Source organism: Tachypleus tridentatus, chromosome 10, assembly GCF_004210375.1.
Source record: "Tachypleus tridentatus isolate NWPU-2018 chromosome 10, ASM421037v1, whole genome shotgun sequence".
In the NCBI taxonomy this organism is placed as follows: domain Eukaryota; kingdom Metazoa; phylum Arthropoda; class Merostomata; order Xiphosura; family Limulidae; genus Tachypleus; species Tachypleus tridentatus.
The window spans coordinates 25,706,815-25,724,556 of NC_134834.1; the positions used below are offsets into that span (position 1 = coordinate 25,706,815).

General features: G+C 30.1%; 1 protein-coding gene across 5 annotated transcripts in view; it reads left to right on the forward strand.

Annotated features, from left to right (window-relative positions):
• LOC143228909 (uncharacterized) overlaps positions 1-17,742 on the forward strand; it is a 98,561-nt gene that overhangs the window by 76,943 nt on the left and 3,876 nt on the right. For 4 of the 5 annotated variants that reach the window (XM_076460354.1, XM_076460352.1, XM_076460351.1 and 1 more), the window contains 6 exons: positions 847-1,034; positions 2,142-2,268; positions 3,910-4,070; positions 5,083-5,127; positions 9,492-9,593; positions 17,243-17,387. In XM_076460354.1, the coding sequence (XP_076316469.1) occupies positions 847-1,034; positions 2,142-2,268; positions 3,910-4,070; positions 5,083-5,127; positions 9,492-9,593; positions 17,243-17,387 (768 nt within the window). The remainder of the gene's footprint in view (positions 1-846; positions 1,035-2,141; positions 2,269-3,909; positions 4,071-5,082; positions 5,128-9,491; positions 9,594-17,242; positions 17,388-17,742) is intronic. The other variant, XM_076460353.1, reaches the window with a different exon arrangement.

Below are 17,742 nucleotides of genomic sequence, written 5' to 3' on the forward strand. Positions count from 1 at the left end.
ACTTAGCCTGGCATGGGCAGGTGGTTAATGCACTCGACTCGTAATCTGAGGGTCACAGGTTTGAATCCCCATCACACCAAACATCCTTGCCTTTTCAGCCATGGGGGCATTATAATGTGATGGTCAATCCTACTATTCATTGGTAAAAGAGTAGCCCAAGAGTTGGCATTATGTGGTGATGACTAGTTGTTTTCTCTCTAGTATTACACTGCTAAATTAGGGTCGACTAGCACTGATAGCCCTCATATAGATTTGCACGAAATTCAAAACAAACCAAGCTTCGATACTCTTTTATGTAGTTTTATATTACAGATGAACTTTTTTTTTTATTTCATTCCCTTTTTTGTCACTCTTGTCTTTATTACCGAGGTTCAGTATCACTATATAAGTAACACAGCGATTTGTCTGCAGACTTACAATGCTAGAAACCAGGTTTTGATACCTGTGGTGTGCAGAGCACAAATAGCCCTTTGTGTAGCGTTGTACTTCAAACAAATAAACTATAGAAGTCTTTTAATAAACTATAGTTTCCATTTTTTTTCTTCTTTCTTTTAATTGTTAAACAGGGTATTGTGCTGCTTTCTTAATTACAAGTATATTGTTTACTTGTTGGTTATATTTTTGGCCACTGATGGATACAGCACTGATAATACTTCTTATTAGGTGTAAATAGTACACAAAGTAATATCCATTTTCTGATGATAAATGTATTTTGTATGGTTTAGTCAGTTAAAATCTGAGTAACTGCTGTAGAATCAAGGGAGTCACTGTTTGTTAACTTTCATACTTTGGCAGTCTTATCACAAAATACCAGATAAAATTCTCTCATACATTTTCTTGTTCCAGGCATTATTTGGTTTATGAAAACTGTGTGAAGAATATTGTTCTCCGTTGTAAGCCTAAGGCTCGCCTGTATTTAACATCATATCTCATTGATGAAGCACAAACATTGTCTTGGACATGTTCAGATATATACCGTAAAACAAAGGATATACCCAAGACAGAAAGCTTATCTGATCAGAGAGATGTAGAAGGTATATTTTTTTCTAGATTGCAAATTGATTTATTATATTACCATTTATAATTGTCATTTCCTGAAATATTTAATTCTAATTTCATTTTTCAAATTTTGTTTATTATTTTTCTGACTTGCTACTAATTTCAGCACCACTTGTTAAGTCTCATAAAATTGATTTTATAATGTTTAATTAATTCTACTCATTTTATTAATGTTGAACACATAAATGTTTATTGAATAAACATTAAAATTAACGGCTTGACTAAAGCTTGTATTATGTCCTATGCATTTTATATATTGAATTGTTATTAGAGAACATTTATATCTCCAAATGCAAAGTCAAAGATACTATGATAAACATCTATGTATAACTTATAAATATATGCTTCTAAGTATCCATCATGAGTTGTCAGAGACAAATGCTACTAAACAGTGTTGTAAGTAAAAGGTTTTAACAAAAAAGTTATTTTTATTTTTTATCTCTTGATGAAGATGTTTAAAATGTGTGTACAAGTGCAACACTTAAAATATGAAGTATAGTGCATGTCCCTTACTATGTCATAATGATTCATGGCTAGACACTTAAAATGCTCGTATAAATGAACAAGACGTAGCTTCTTTCATGTTGTTAATTATTCTACATTAAAAAAAGTGAAATTTTAAGCATTTCTGTGTTTAATACAAATGTTTTCAACATAATATTCTGCATATGTATTATGCTTATATCATGGAGTACCTGATATGCACATCATTAGTAAGAATAAGTTTTAAACTGAATATTTTTTCTTTGGTAGTAACTGGAATTATTTACCAGAATGACCTCTTTCTTGTTTTTTGTGTTTATTTTATAGTACAACTTTACAATTCAATTTATTGCATAAAATCTTTAAAATGCATGTTTTATATCACATATAGTATTACATTCCAAATGACTTTTAGAGTAGTAGTTTTTATAATTAAAAATACTGAATACGATGATTAGCACTGAAAAAAGTGAAAATGTCTAGATTTTTTTTTTTAGCTGCTTGCATTGAAACTTGTTACATAAGGTTCATAATAATTTAACTTCAGGTAACATTATTTTTTTTTGGTAAATGTACATAAAATATTTGTTTATTTTCAGATGTTATGAAGGGTATTCAGTGTATATCTAAATTAAAAGGAAAATATGACACCTGCCGAGAAGAATTCAATAAGAAAATGAGTAATGATGAAACCTATTCATCAAATACTAAGATGCAGAATTGTTGGTAAGTAGTGATTGGAAAACAACTATTGGTACTTACTGGCTTATAAGAGAATTGTTGGTAAGTATTACTTTGAAGAGAATGATTGATAAACACTTGAAAAAAGATCTGTTTATTAATGCTTCTTACTTAAATGTTAGCAAGAATAACAGCTTTAAACTGAGTCTGTTTGTTTTACTTGATTAAAGATGGATGCCTTTGGGTGAAATGTTCCTCTTTGTTTGTTATAGAAAATTTCAAATATATTTCTGGTATTGTTATTTGTGTCTTTAAAAATTAAATTATCTTAATTGAATGTGATTTATTACCAAAGCTGCACATAATTTGTATTATTGGACTTTGCACTAAATATAACACAAGTCCATAAAGTCAGTGAGCTAATCCCAGTCATTTCAAAATTAATTTGAATTTTTTAAAAATTTATATGAAAAAAATGTGGGTCTTTCATAAAATATGTAATTTTTAATAAAATTATCTTATACCAGTTTTTTTTTTTAACTCAGTCCATCAATATATGACTTCAGATAGAAAACAAATGGAAGTTTTCAAGGAATTGTAAATACAACAAATATTACAAAATTTCAATAAAAATTAATGTTTTTTGTTTTTCTGTGACTTTGTTTTTTAATAACGAAATAGTGCTGGTCTAACAGATGCAGTTTACAACATCATGTAACAGTTTTAATGAGGTATTTCGGGGTTTACAATGTCAAGTAAAGTTGTAGAATCAATATTCAGGATTTTCAACCAATACATGTATTTCAGCATTTATGCATTACATTAAAAGAACTAGGTATGTGATAGTTAGTAGACTGGGCTATGGATCAGAAGGTCCAAGGTTCAATGTATGATATGCTGTTGAACATGCTTCATTGTTTCAGTTCTGGAAACTATACAACTGTGAAAGACAATAGTCTCCTAGATAAAAGGTGTTACCAACTAGTTGTGCTTCTTAACTGGCCAGGAACTCTAAAGTTACAAATGGCTTAGGTTAAGTTAGAGTTCTTTGACTTGACCATTCAGGTTGGAAATTCCAATAAGTATACGAATATACAGATAAAATAACTTCATTATCAGAATGTTTCAAACTTTTCAGTAATGTTAAATGATATCATATGAAGTTTATAGTTTGTACAACAAAAGATATTTATTATGGGTGATAGTCAAAACTTCTCTCACAGGGACATGACAGGAGTATTAATTTTTTTTTTCTCGCAACATTGTAGAACTTTATACTCATATCTGAGTTTTGAATTTACAAACATTATTAATTTTGAATATTATTCATAAAAATATGCCAAACGTTTAACAATTAAGACTTTTACATCCATATGCTTTTTTAGAAAAATGTTTCAGTTTAGTCAAATATTTAGTCAGTAATGGCATTAAACATTGGTTTTTACTATGTATTATTTAGCAGATTAATAACAAAGTAACATTTAAATCTTTGACAGGTGAAGTTCAGAAACTAATACTATGCACACTATAAAAATAATTTTCCAGTTGTTAACGTTTTTAAGAATAAATAGAATAAGGAATTTTCAATACATGTATCATTTAAACTTTTTTCATAAATAATTGTTTAAATTACACATTATTAGGTTTATATATATTTAATCCTTTTGTTTCTTTCTGTTATTTCAGTGCCTTTATTGAGTACGATGAATGTGTGAATACTATTGCCAAAAATAGATGTGATAAAGCTGGACAATCAATTGCCAAAAGCATTATTGTTCAGGCAAAACTTTTGACAGGAGACAGCTGTAATAAATATGAAAATAAGAAAGAGTGTTCTACACTTGCTAGTAAGTTATGTGTTTTCCTCGTGATGTTTCAGATTTTATTTTTAATACATTCTTGTCCTTTCTCATGTGCATATATATTTATTATTCAAACATTGTAATTTTCATTTTGAATTATTTTCAAGAAAGAGGGAGTTGTGTGATGTTACATCATGTGTAACAATGTTGTGATTGTATGAATATACCACAAATCAAATGATAGTTCCTGTAGAATTATCTCTTCAAGTTATTTTGTTGAAAAACTTAAGAAAAAGGTTAAATATTCAGTACAACTATTTTGTAGTTTAATATATACTTTAATTTGTCCACTAGTATTCTCTTGTCCAATTAATTTTAGTGGTCATTGTTTTACTCATGATAATATATAATAATAAGTATTTCCAAACAATGTTTTTACCATTTTATTGTTCTTGTTATTAAAACTGGCATGTCAGAGCATACAGACATTTTAAAATTTCTCTTTGGGATTCTGGAACTGTTTCAAAAATATTTGAATAATTCTAATTCTTATTATATTGGAGATCTAAACATTTCATAAAGGAAATTCTGGCCATTACATTTGCAAAATTATGTGCAAAATACTTTTGGTTCTTTTTCTCCATCTGTGCAACAGTCAAATTTCATATACATCTCATTGGTGAACATTTTTTTTAGGGCAGTATAATGCAAAGGTATAAATATTAGACTGTTTAGTTTAACAGTTCACAGGAGTTTTCTTTCAGAATTATTTCTGGAAACGAAAGATTTTATTTGGTGACAGATATGGCAAAGAGCATTCCAGTGCCAAAAGTATAGTATGTGTATAAACATGGTCTAGTTGTATTCCCCAAGGGTTTTTTCACAAGTATATCTAAAATGGTGCAGTTTATTGTTTTTAGATGAGGCTTCCTCCTGCACTATAGAAAGAAAACCCCTGTGTACACATATTTAAATATTTATTAATGTGATTTAAAATGCCATTATAATACTCTGAACACTGTACCAAGTTACTAAGTGTTTCATAATTTATTTGTAGGAGTTAACATCTCGGACCAAGGAAGAAATCCAACCGAAGCTCCAGGTATTTCCAAATATCTTTCTTAGCAGAAGTAGAAAACACACATATCTCATTTGCTGCTAAACCTTATCTTCAAATAATAGAAGTTTTATGATTTATAACATGCTAAAAATGGAACAAACACTTGACATCATTTAAATATGAATAAGAGTTCAATATATTGTCAGACATTCTTTTTGTCTAATTTATTCAGTAGATAAGAAGGATTTGAGAACATTTGTGATTAAAATATGAAGTTTTGTGACTTTTTTTTAAATTTTAGGCTTTACTCTCTTTTTCCTCAATATTTTTCTGTATTACCAAGTCAAAAAGACTCCAAAATTAACTTTTTAATTTATTATTAAGACTATTGTTCAGAAACTAAACAGTAAGATTTATATATATTACTTTTCTTTTTGCATGAGTATTTTATTTTTACTGTAATGTCCTTGTTCATTTTATATACACATGTAATGTTTGGGAAAAGTTGTCTTTTAACAAACTTTAGTGAAGATGTTTTTAAGTTTGCTTTATTTTTCTGAATTTCTTAAATCATGTTATTTTACCAATAATTTGTTTTAATGATTGCCAAACTTTTAACGAGTTCTTCATCACTCAAACACTGAATTAATTTGTATTTAGCCTTTAAGTATTTTATTAAACTTTAAGTGTTTTAAGTTCATTGTATAGTTTCAAATCGATACAAATAGAGATGAAAATTTTGAAGAAATTATTGATTCTGTGATTTCCAAATAAAGTAACCAATAAAAAGCATCTACTTAAACTTAATAGACTGAGAACTATTACTTTTGGCTGGAATCCACAGGGACTAAAGATGAGTGCCTAAGGATCAATTTCATTATTAGAAAACCCAACTTACCAGAATTAACCTTTGCTTTAATACTACAATATTTAAGGTTATGTGCTATGCTTAAGTCTCTGCATAGCATAGTGAACATAAAAGTTGAGAAAACTATAGCACTTTATTATTTTATTACGCAATTATTACAGCTATACATATTTGGAAGCAATTTAAATTATTACATTAAGCTTAATGCTCTCAATGACTGTGATATACCAATGTTTTGGACCTCTAACCAGTTTAGTTTTCTACGAAAGTAAATTTAAGAGTTATATTTGTATAAATATAATTGCCTGTATGATTATTGGTATTTAAAAATTTGCCATGTGAAGATAATTTTTTCTTCCTTCATACGAGTAATTGATTATAATGTTATTTTTTTAATTGTATCACAAGTTTTGCCTACTGGTGATATTCTTGTATTATTTAATTGACTAATCAGGTTTTCATAACCTCAACAATAATGCCAGGTGTAGAATAAACATAGTTGAAATTATTTTAGTAAATTTTAAAAAAGAAATAATTAGAACTTAAGTGTGAATCACTGATAAAAATCAGAAGTCAAGAGAACCTTTGAAAGAAGTTCAAAGTCACTATGTAGTTACTAAACCTTATAAATTAAATTTTAAGTAAATTAAATGAAATTTAGGCTTAAGAGGTCATGCAAACAAGTTATGTTAACAAGAAAACTAAATTTTAATTATTTTTAAAATAATAACCAGTCTTAATTATTACAAAACATGGCATCTCAGCAGTATCTGTAAATTGTTAGTTTAATTATTTATATGCATTGAATAAATTATGCAACTTCATAATACTTTTGCAAGTCTGTAAAATTCAATACTTTTTTCAGTCAAATCATTAACTATGTCACAACATAAGTGGCCCCTGGTAGCTTATCAGTAAACTTTGAGGCTTATGTGCTAAAAGTTGGTGGGCACAGAGAACTTAGCTCAATATGTAGCTGAAAAATAAAAGAATATGAACAAAAACAGTTGTTTGGTTGTAGTGTAAGTAAAGTTTTACAGAACATACTACTGACTTAAAGTAGTCATAGTTTAAGTTTTTAAAAACTGCAATTATCTCTTTGAGAAACCAGTACTTGGATAAAAATGTATTTTAAGACACAAACCTTGCAAACTTCTATCTTATCAAAACTGTAGGAAACTTTTATGTTAACCAGAGAAAGCCTTTTTTTTTCTTATCCTTACAGTTAATTTGTTTAGTAACTTCAATACACAAGTACATTATTTTAAAAAAATCATATATAACATACCCGGAGTTGTAATAAAAGTATTATCAGCCATAAACAAACATTATTTCTCATGATTTAGTCAGTCATCAAAGTGCTCTGTTATACCCAATTCATGATTTGTTCTACATGCCCATATCTGTACACATTTTTAAAAGTGGTGTTATCGTGTGTGTGTTTTTACATACTATATACATTTTTCATGTAATCTTTTAAGTCCAAACTTAATATATATGATTGCAATTTTATTTTTCATGCATCATTTCTAAAAATGTAGCTGTATTTTGGAATTGCAGTGGTAAATCTTATAAATTTAATTTTGAAAATTTACTTTTGTTTTTATTGTCTCCAACGTAAATGTTTGAAGATGTGTACCTGTTGTGTTTTAGTCGGTGTTTAGGAACATTAGAAATATGCTCTTTAAAGGAATTAAATTTCTTTCTGTCAACTATCAAATGCCTGCTAGAAAATCTACTTGGTTGATTATGTGCCTGTGAAACATTTTTCTGTTTGAAGAAATGAATGGGCTACTATTTTTACTGTCAGTGATTGTACAGCACCTTGTAACGAGGTTAAGCCAGAACATATTTGATTCAAATATAGTAGTCTAACTTGCACTAATTACTGGGAAGCAGTTCTGTAAATTTGTTGCTAATAAATTGAGACACAATCAGAAGCAAGGAATAGTTTTAATAAAATGCTTTAGTTTGTAAAACAAAAATGTATCTTTTTCAAAAGTTTTTGAAAGCATTGTCTGAAACAGAAGACCCTAAATGAATCCATAGTAATGCTTATGTAACTGTCAGCATTTGGTTCTGAGAATACATTGGTTTGGTTTGAAATTCACACCAAACTACACAAGGGCTATCTGCAATAGCTATCCCTAATTTTGCAGTGCAAGACTAAAGGAAAGGCAGCTAGTCATTACCACCCACTGCCAACCTTTGGGCTACTCTTTTACCAATGAATAGTGGAATTGACTGTCACATTATTACACCCCCCATGGCTGAAAGGGCAAGTATGTTTGGTGTGATGGGGATTCAAACCCGCAACCCTCAGGTTACGAGTTGAGTGCATCAACCACTTGGCCACACTGGGCCAGAACACATTGGAAACAAATTTAACAAACTTTATAACTTATAAAACTTATAAATAAGAAAGCATATGTTACTAAAGAATGGAAAATTCTTCATGCCATGCTTAAAATAATTAGTTTTAATGAAAGCTTGTAAACTTTTCATCTTACATTTTAACTTTCAATCAATCTCACTTTCAAAGATGTGTAACTTCTTCCCCTTCCCTCCAAAGAACAAAACCCATACTCATTTACGTCATTGAATTGCAAGAAAGCATTTTGAAACGCATGCAAGGGTTTTCATTGAGATGAGTTTCACAGGTTTATTAAAAACTTGACTTTCACATGTATATTAAAAACTTGTTTACTAGTCCACTGAAGTAGAAGTAAGTCTGAGATACATTTCTCTACATTAATGAATTTTCTCTAAGTCCTATGTAGATGTAATAATGTTTAGGGGAATTTTCATTTGAAGTAAAATTGCTGTAATCTTTGATTTCTAAGTATGTTGTAATGCCACTGACAACTTTTGGTGTTATTTTGAAATTATGATGATGGGATATAAAGTTTTGGAAAATTTGTTTAGCTGAAAATCTGAAACAGAAATGAGCATTTATGTTTTTATTAATTAAACACAAAGATATAAAAAATGAAAAGTTTGTTTAATCTCCAAATATTAAACAGTAATTTTAGGACTAAAATGCATTTGATCTATAAATTAAAATATTGTCTGTTCATAAGCTAAATGATACTGTCTATGACAAAGCTAAAAAATGCAACATACATAATATAAAAGAATGATGATTTATCTGCAGTCATTTATTCTTATTTTAGTTAAGTATTTTTAATACACTGCAGTTTATACTAAAAGTTCATTGTAAGAAACTAATTATCTTGTATGCACATGTGGCTGATGATATCTAAATAGAAAACAATTATGCATGTAAGGCTTGTATTGCTTGAAAGCTATCCCATTTTGTCCTGTTGTTCTGCTTTATTTTGTTTCAAATTCTTTGGTTAATTTTTGTTTTGTAATTAAATGTTATGTCGCTAAACAAATCTCGGTTTCTCATGTTTTTATATAATTCCTTTATCTTACTTATTGTATAACAAAAGTTTAGGTTTTGCTGCTTGCTTTGAGAACTCATTTTTTGGTTCTTTAAAACCTTTTTTTTTTTTAACCCCTTACACTGTTCCAGTGGGTTCTTCAGTCCCCAGCAAGTCCCGAAACTCCATAAAAAGTACTCAAAGACTTCCTACAACTGAAGTTGGTAGCACAAGAATTTTGTCTTTAAGCAAGCGTAAGTCATAAACATATTGACCTCTCATTTTTTTAAAAACACTGAGGATATGATTTGCATCAAGGCAATGCATTTTCTTTCTTTCCTAAATCAGAATAATTGCTACTAATTTGTCTACCATATTTCACAAGTAGATTTTTTAGACTTTGAACTGTGATAGCCAACAAGTTTGCTGTTCTCTCAGGTATTCTAAATTGTATATATTTATATATAGAGATTCATAGTAAAAAACAAATTCAGCATGAATAGTAGTAGAATATAGAAAGTACTGTACGATCATAAACAAAACGAAAGTTCCATTTAAGCATTCCCGAGTTTTGGTTTGTAAAACAAATTAAGTGGTTTATACAGATTCAAACATATTTTCCAAGTTACTATTGAGAGATGAAACAATATGCCTTATTTCTGGAAATAAATTCAGCTTCTCAGTATTTGGGTTATTAATTAAAAAATATTGTGTTCCTAATATTGTTGAAATTTTACACTTTGTTTTTAATATATTTTATCTTTTAAAATATTTTTACGTTCACTGGCTCAGATCTTGCAGAACGTTAGTTAAAACTACATAGTATTAGTTAATTAAGATGCTAGGTTTATATAATCAAATAGAAAAAAGTTTTGATTCTGCGTTTTCAACAACTCGCGTCAAACAAGTTTTAAAAACTGTTCATTAATCAAAATCAAATGCACCATAAAAATAGTTAAAGGAATAACACTGAAATAATATTAATTTATATATTTTTAAAACATGAGAAGCTGAGATGGGAATTATTAATGTACCTAAACACCAGTCCAACAGGTCATACTAGTTATTCTTCTTGTCAGCAAGCATCCAGGAAATCTGGTTTGTCTTATGAGACAGAATTTTTTTCAAATTCTGGTTGGTGTATTTATTCATTGAAGTTTTACTGTAACTTCAAGTGATTTGTTTCTTTATTGAAGGATATAACAAAATATGTTGCTTTAGTTTTCTGAAAATCTATAGCTGATTTTCTGAGCCAAAGCTCTTGCTCGGGAGGTTTTGTTTCTTGGTGTCGACTGAGTATACCAAAGGGAACTATGCTTTTAATCACCTCATCTGTTGGTGTGTCATGTTTTCAATGAATCTCTCTGAAACCTGTTCTCTTCCTCGTGGAGTTAATTCTGAAGTAGGTGATTGTTGTTGTTGTTTTAGTTTGTCTATCTTCATTCTTTCTGTTTTACAGAAGATGGTTCCTGATCTTCTTTGAGGTTTGGCCCATGTTTACTGAGCTTTTATTTGTTTTTTCCCAACTGTTGAACTATTATTTGACACTTTTGTCCATATTCAGTGAAGGATGATATTTATGGAATACGTTTTGTATTTTTGTTGTTTCACCAGTTTACCACAGTGTTTACTTGATTTGTCTATTTTGTATTAGTTTTATTTTTAATTACTTATATAAAAGGGTTTTCAGGGTTGTGTTGTAATTCTTCAAGTAAATTTATGTTTTACTACTCTTTTATATAATTGACACTTAAAACTATCGGTACTTGGTGAAACTCCATAATTACAGAACTAGGGATAAAAACAAAAACCTGTACATCAATAACAACGATAGTGAAACGGTAAAGATCAAACTGTGATTGTTGTTAAAAGATGGAGCATTTGTGAAACATACAGTTTTCTTTGTTTTTATCCTCAGCTTAGTTTTTATTACTCTATGATTAAGAGTACAGTGGAACCCCTCTAAAGCAGCCATCTTCGGGACTGAGACAAACTGTACATAATTAGGGTTTATGTAAACAAAAAAGGGACTTTGACTGAATGACTGCTTTCAAGGGTTGACAGAATCTGAAGGGTGGCCACTTAGAGGGGTTCTACTGTATTAGGTAAGGAATACAAAATAAGTTATTTGACTTTTCATAAGTATCTCAATCTACCATCTCTAGTGGGAGAGAAAGAGTGTGTGTGTGTGAAAACTCCTTAATTTTGATATAATTTCCTGAAACTGGTTAACATTATATAAACTGAAATTTCATGTGAGAATTGTTGTTTGATGTCAAATTATTTTATAGCAAATTAATAAAATGAATATATAGTTTCTTATTGAGTATTTTTAGAATGTGTAGATATAGATTTAGTCCATTAACATGTTGATATATGGCCATGATATATTTTTAAAATAATTTAGGTTTAGTATAGTTTAAAAAATGTATTTCTGGTCATTCTATCAATTTCTATAAATATTTTATTTAGCTCTTTCACTAACATGAACACATACATAGATACTATACATAATGTTTCTTTTTGGCCTTGGAAAATATATTAACCATATGTAAACTTAAACTTTTTTATTTTATTCATGAAGAAAGCGTATTTGCATTCAGATCTCTCAAACTTTATCAATTTCACATTTCAGATAAACAAGAAAATATTAAAATATCAGATATCAACTTGGCACTGGAAAACTTTATCTATAAATGTGCAAGTGTCACCCAAATGTGCATGTGGTCAATCTACTAGACTGTACTGAAGAAGGAATGTTGACTATAATTCTCAATGTATCTACATGAACTTTGTTAAGCTTTTGGTTAAAATTTACAAGTCTGTTTTACACAAGAAAATCAGATGTCTTACAAAAATATTGTTACTTAGAATATGTCTGTGAATTGGCAATATCAATCTAAGTCACAGCCTGACAAGTTGAATACAATTATACAGTTTGCGTACTGCATTTCCTTAACCTCTGGGACATCCAGAATATATATCTAAAGTTTCATTAATATTCTAGTGTATTTTATTTGCTATTTAATATCTTCTATCAGGAAGTGTTACTAAATTGCAGGGTAAAATTAACAGTTTACAACTTTGACAGTAGCTACATAATACCATTTTGAATGCCAATCTGTAAAAGGCCATGAAATGTGTGCTTTGACCCCCACCCATGCACATAGAGTTAAACAGTGGTAACCATTTCTTTAATATATTTATATGTAAATATAGACCTGAACAAATTTCTGTATTTATTCACTTTACACTAGACAATGAACAAAAAAGTAACCTCTCTTTTGTAACTACACATTCTTTTATAATCTGTTCTGTAAGACTGAAACCTATTTACCTGATAAATGACTTTAGCTAACCAACAATTTGAGCAAGTAAAATTAAGTTTTTGATTTAGTATTTCAGCAGTAATTCAGGTGACCTCACATTTATTGTGGTCTGTTAATGATTTTTTTAAACATGTCTGCAGCTCCTAAATCTGTAACTTGATTTACGTTTCTCTGTAGTCATCGTTTTTGTTTGTATTTAAGACTTCTATTTTTACTTCATTTTCAATTTTTTTTATTTTGTAGCACCATGTACTGCTAACCAGAATTAAAGCTTAAACTTTAAGTTTTATAATGAATTAGAAAGTAGTGTTGGATTGTCTCCAGATGTGTGATGTGGATTACTTCCAGAGTAAATAAATATACTGAACTTGGGTGTTGGAAATAGTTTTTTTTCATGTCAGCTAACTTGAAAATGTAAGAATTTGCTATAACACAGGCATTTTTAATTTGTTTGTCTTTCATAACTTTTATGATAGGTTTTAATAAGAATTTTTAAGCTACAGAAGATATCAAAAACAATAAGTCTTTTTGAAGGAGAAACCATGATAGCTAAGTAAATTATTAATGTATTTGTGTTAATTTCCAAAAGTATTACAAGCTCATGATACTGAGCCAAAACAACATTTTCCAAGATGTTAATTAGCTCAAAAACAAATCAAAATCCTTCCTAAGGTATCATAGTACTGACAGATTGAAGTTTTAATTTGTTTTTTAATGTGAAGGCATTATGAAATATCAAACATAGTTAAGTGTTATTAATTCGTCATTACAGTCAATATCCTAAATATGTAATTAAGAATTTCTCTTCTTGGCAACAAAGTAGATAAATGAATTTGTATTTCTAATATACATTAAAAAACAATATTACTGAATTCAATATTTAGATCAAGTAAACACAGAAATTTAAAAATGTAATTTCTTTGGACGTCATAAATTTTTCCTTAAATCTAGCTTATAGCAGAAAATCTATAAACGATTTTTTTACATACAACTTTTATTACCTTTATCAATGTCATTTTTATGCAAAAGTAACATATACAAGAAGTTTAGTCATTAGAAGAAGGTTAATATTGTAATTATTGTAGTTTACTATAGTATGTAAGAAATATTTTTTTATAAAATTCAAACAAAAAATCTTAAATTCCTACAATGGAAAGTTGTTCATCTTTGGAAAGGTTTTATGGTACTTATGGGCTTCAAATGTACAACTGACACATGTAAGGGTACTACATGTCTCTAATATGACCCCATCTAGCAACATATTCCTATTTTATGAAACATCTGATTTCATATTTTAAATATAAAATGTTAAACTCAGGATTGTTGTTAAATAAAAATCAAGTGATGTATTTTTACAGTAATGTAAATGTCTGTAAAATTATATTTTATTTTATGTTTGAAGAATTCAGAAGTTTTGTTTTTCTCACTGATAATAATTAGCTTTTCAGTCAAAGTTCTTTGATGGAAGTTTGGTCTCTAAACACCAAAAATTATTTTATCATAAATTAAGTCTGCAAGTCTAGTCTGAAAGCAATTAAAACTCCAAAGTTAAAGTTATCTCAGTCCTAGATTGCCTTCTAAGCATTGCTAAAATGTTTAACTAAAAGTGCACCATTCCTTTATACCCTATCACTTTTGTCCCATTTCAGAACAAATGCTAATTGTATGACTACCCTACATCAATTGTGCTTGTGCAGCAACCTCTCTCTGCTATTACAGATCAATCACCACTCTCCAAATTAGCATTCTTGTGTGAAAGTATATTATCTCACTCTCCATGTGACCATAAAAGTTTGAATATGCTTGATCAGAAAGTTATATCTGTTTCAACTTCATTTCTACTTGTTTGTTCTGAAATATATATAACAGGACTGTCTGTCATGGCCCTCATGAAATGGATTTCTCTCCATCCCAACTGATCCATGATTTCACCCACTAGAATCTTTCTGCCTTTCAAAATCGGGAATTGTAGACACTTATTGATTGCACCCTCTCTAGTGTGCCATTGTAGACACTTATTGATTGCACCCTCTCTAGTGTGCCATTGTAGACACTTATTGATTGCACCCTCTCTAGTGTGCCATTGTAGACGCTTATTGATGGCACCCTCTCTAATGTGCCATTGCTCCAGACTCTCCAATGTGTATTGCCCCCCTTCTCTTCTAATTGAGCATGGGAGCCCTTATCACTTCTAGTTCCCAGTTGTTAGAGCAGTAGGCTGAGGAGGTTTTTTTTCTGCATGGATTTTGTCTGTCAAACAAAATCACGCTTTATATGTCACGTGAACACACTCTGCGAGAAGAAAGCTACTGTAGTTATACTTGTTGCTATACCAAACAATGATTATACAGTAACATAACCATTAAGATTCGCAGTACTTCCCCTCAATGTTTTTACTCAGGTAGACTGCACTTGTTCATCTAACACGTCTTATGAAATGTAAAGAAATGAATGTTTTCTGCCCAGATGAACTGCACTTGGCATAGTTCAACATATCCCAAGGTACTGCCCAAGCACACTGTACTTGTTTCTCTCTATATCTTATGCAAGATGCTTCCACTGGATTTTTTTTTGCCCAGGCAGACTACTTTTGGCTTATTCATACAGATTTCATGATTCTTCAATCCTAGCCATATAGACCTATTTCTTTTGCACCATATTATGGCTCACCATCACTATGTTCAGTGTTATGAACTGCTATATATGAGAATGATGTATGTCTCATATGTTGATGTTGGGCTGGTTATGAAAATCTTCATGGTCACACTCTTGTCTGTAATTTTTTCTTACTCCTATGTACCCAAGACACTTCCCCAGAATGTTTTTTGCCTGGAAGAACCACACTTTTTGATCTCAGTATCTAGTACAAGGCACTTCCACTGTAGATGTTTTGCCCAAATGGGCAGCACTTGATGTGCTCTGATGTAACCCTTGTCACATACTTATACAGGCCTGTTGTCAGTTCCACACTAGACCTTCCATGTTTGTCAATGCTGTTTCAAGTGAGGGTTATACAGTATTTTCTTCAGGTACTGTACTTTTCTGATTACATTGGTGCCTCCCAGTTTAATTCTTCCTTCTTTTTGTTGCTGTGTTAATTAGTGGCAAAGAGCATACCTGTTTCAGAAGCTTTCTTTTTGTACACTTGTTCTCTCAATGCAATCACTTTCCACTTGATTAGATATTGATGCACCTTTACTGTCTTTTCCACCTCTACAGTGTAGGATTCTGTCTTTTGGGTAAGTGGAGGTAAGACTGTTTGTGAAGTTAACATTTTTCTTACACTGAAAATATATTTCCCATAAGTACTTGCCTTCTTTCACCCACTTGCTATCCTTTCTCCCCACTGATATTCCAATGTTTCTGGTTTGTACCTCCCAATTCTCAAAAGTGAGGATTTCTCTAGAATAGTAGAGGAAAGTAGCTGCACTAGTAGAGATGGTACAGTATGATTGGTGGAAGGTTGTCATATGATCGTCAAATGGTGCAAAATTGATGGAATTTAAAAAAAAAAATGTGCTTTTTACAGAACATGTTAGCAGTGCTTAAAGGGTAGGTAAAGATCAAGCTAGCTTTGGGTATGAAGAGGTAGGTACTTATTGGAAATACATTCCCATATTAAAAAATGTTAACTTTAGTTAACCTACAAGTCTGATGTGTAAACATGCTTTGTGTTGATGCATCCTTCAAGTCTGTGTAAACATGCTTTGTGTTGACGCATCCTTCAAGTCTGATGTGTAAACATGCTTTTTGTTAACGCATCCTTCAAGTCTGATGTCTAAAAGACTGAAAATATTTTGTAATTCAGCTTGCAAATCTACCTGTAATCAATAAAACCTGTATACTAATTCAGCCTACAAGTGTGTCCTGTAACCAATTAAGTGTTCTGTGTTAATTTAGCCCAAAATCTGATCTATAAACACTAAAATTTAGTTATTTTGTGTTAATTCAGTTTGCTTGAAAAGTTTACGCACAAATTTTTAAGTTATACATAAAAATGTGTGACTTCAGGATACAGAATACAATGATTTTCCAGTAATGGTACAGCTTCTAGTAATTTTAAAACTGAATCTTATCCGTTATGAAATCAGCTTGTTGACCTTCTTCCTTCATAAAGAATACTAAAAAAAAAAAACAAAGCTAAGCCAGTTCTTAATACAAACTTTCAGTAGGTTACCTGATGTAGAATTATGAAGAAATTTTAATCTCAAAGGAATATAAAAAAACAGACTGAACTTCATAATGTTCTTTATTATACAAGTTTGGTTAATATCATTCTTCTCATTTCTCAATGTTTAAATTCAATATATATTTTTACATGAGGAATAGTTTTAGCATTTGCACACCTTAAGTACCTTTTATGTAATAGTTAAATAGTTCTTAGGGTAATGTTATCTAGCAGTGAGATCACTTGCAAAACTATAAATTATTATTGCCTCTCACTGTATGCAAAAAATAGTGGCATATTTGAGCAGGGAGAATTTGATATTATATTTCAATCTCATTTTTGGAAATCCCATTTACTTTTAGGGAAAAATAAATGAAGATTTTTATAAATTTGTTTACTCTTAAAGGTTCTTCCAAAAGTACTTACTGCTTTGTGAAAATGCAAGGAGACATAAAAACATGTCGAGAAATGTTTGAAAAAGCTACAGAGAGTAAGCAAGAAGGAAATGGAAATGGAACTCCAGCCCCACCCTCAACAAAAGAACACTGCTGGTGAGTTTAACAGTTAACTTTTTCACTTTTGAGTCTTGTACCATATTAAACATTGCACCCATGCTTGTAAAGGATAAGAGGTCATACAAAACTAAAAGCTGTATTTTGTGTGTGTGTGTGTGTGGACACTTCTGAAATGCAGGACAGAGGTACTTGAAACATTTGCTGGTATGTCCTTCTGCATACAAAAGCATAATTCAGTTTACTTAAATAAAACCATGGATTAAGTTTAGCTGTTATTGTGAGATTATTTATTCAATCTTGAAGAAATAACTTGTTTCCAAGTTATTGAAATTAAAGATGATGTGTGTGTGTGTGTGTGTAGGTGTGTGTGTAAAATTTAAAAGGTTTTTCT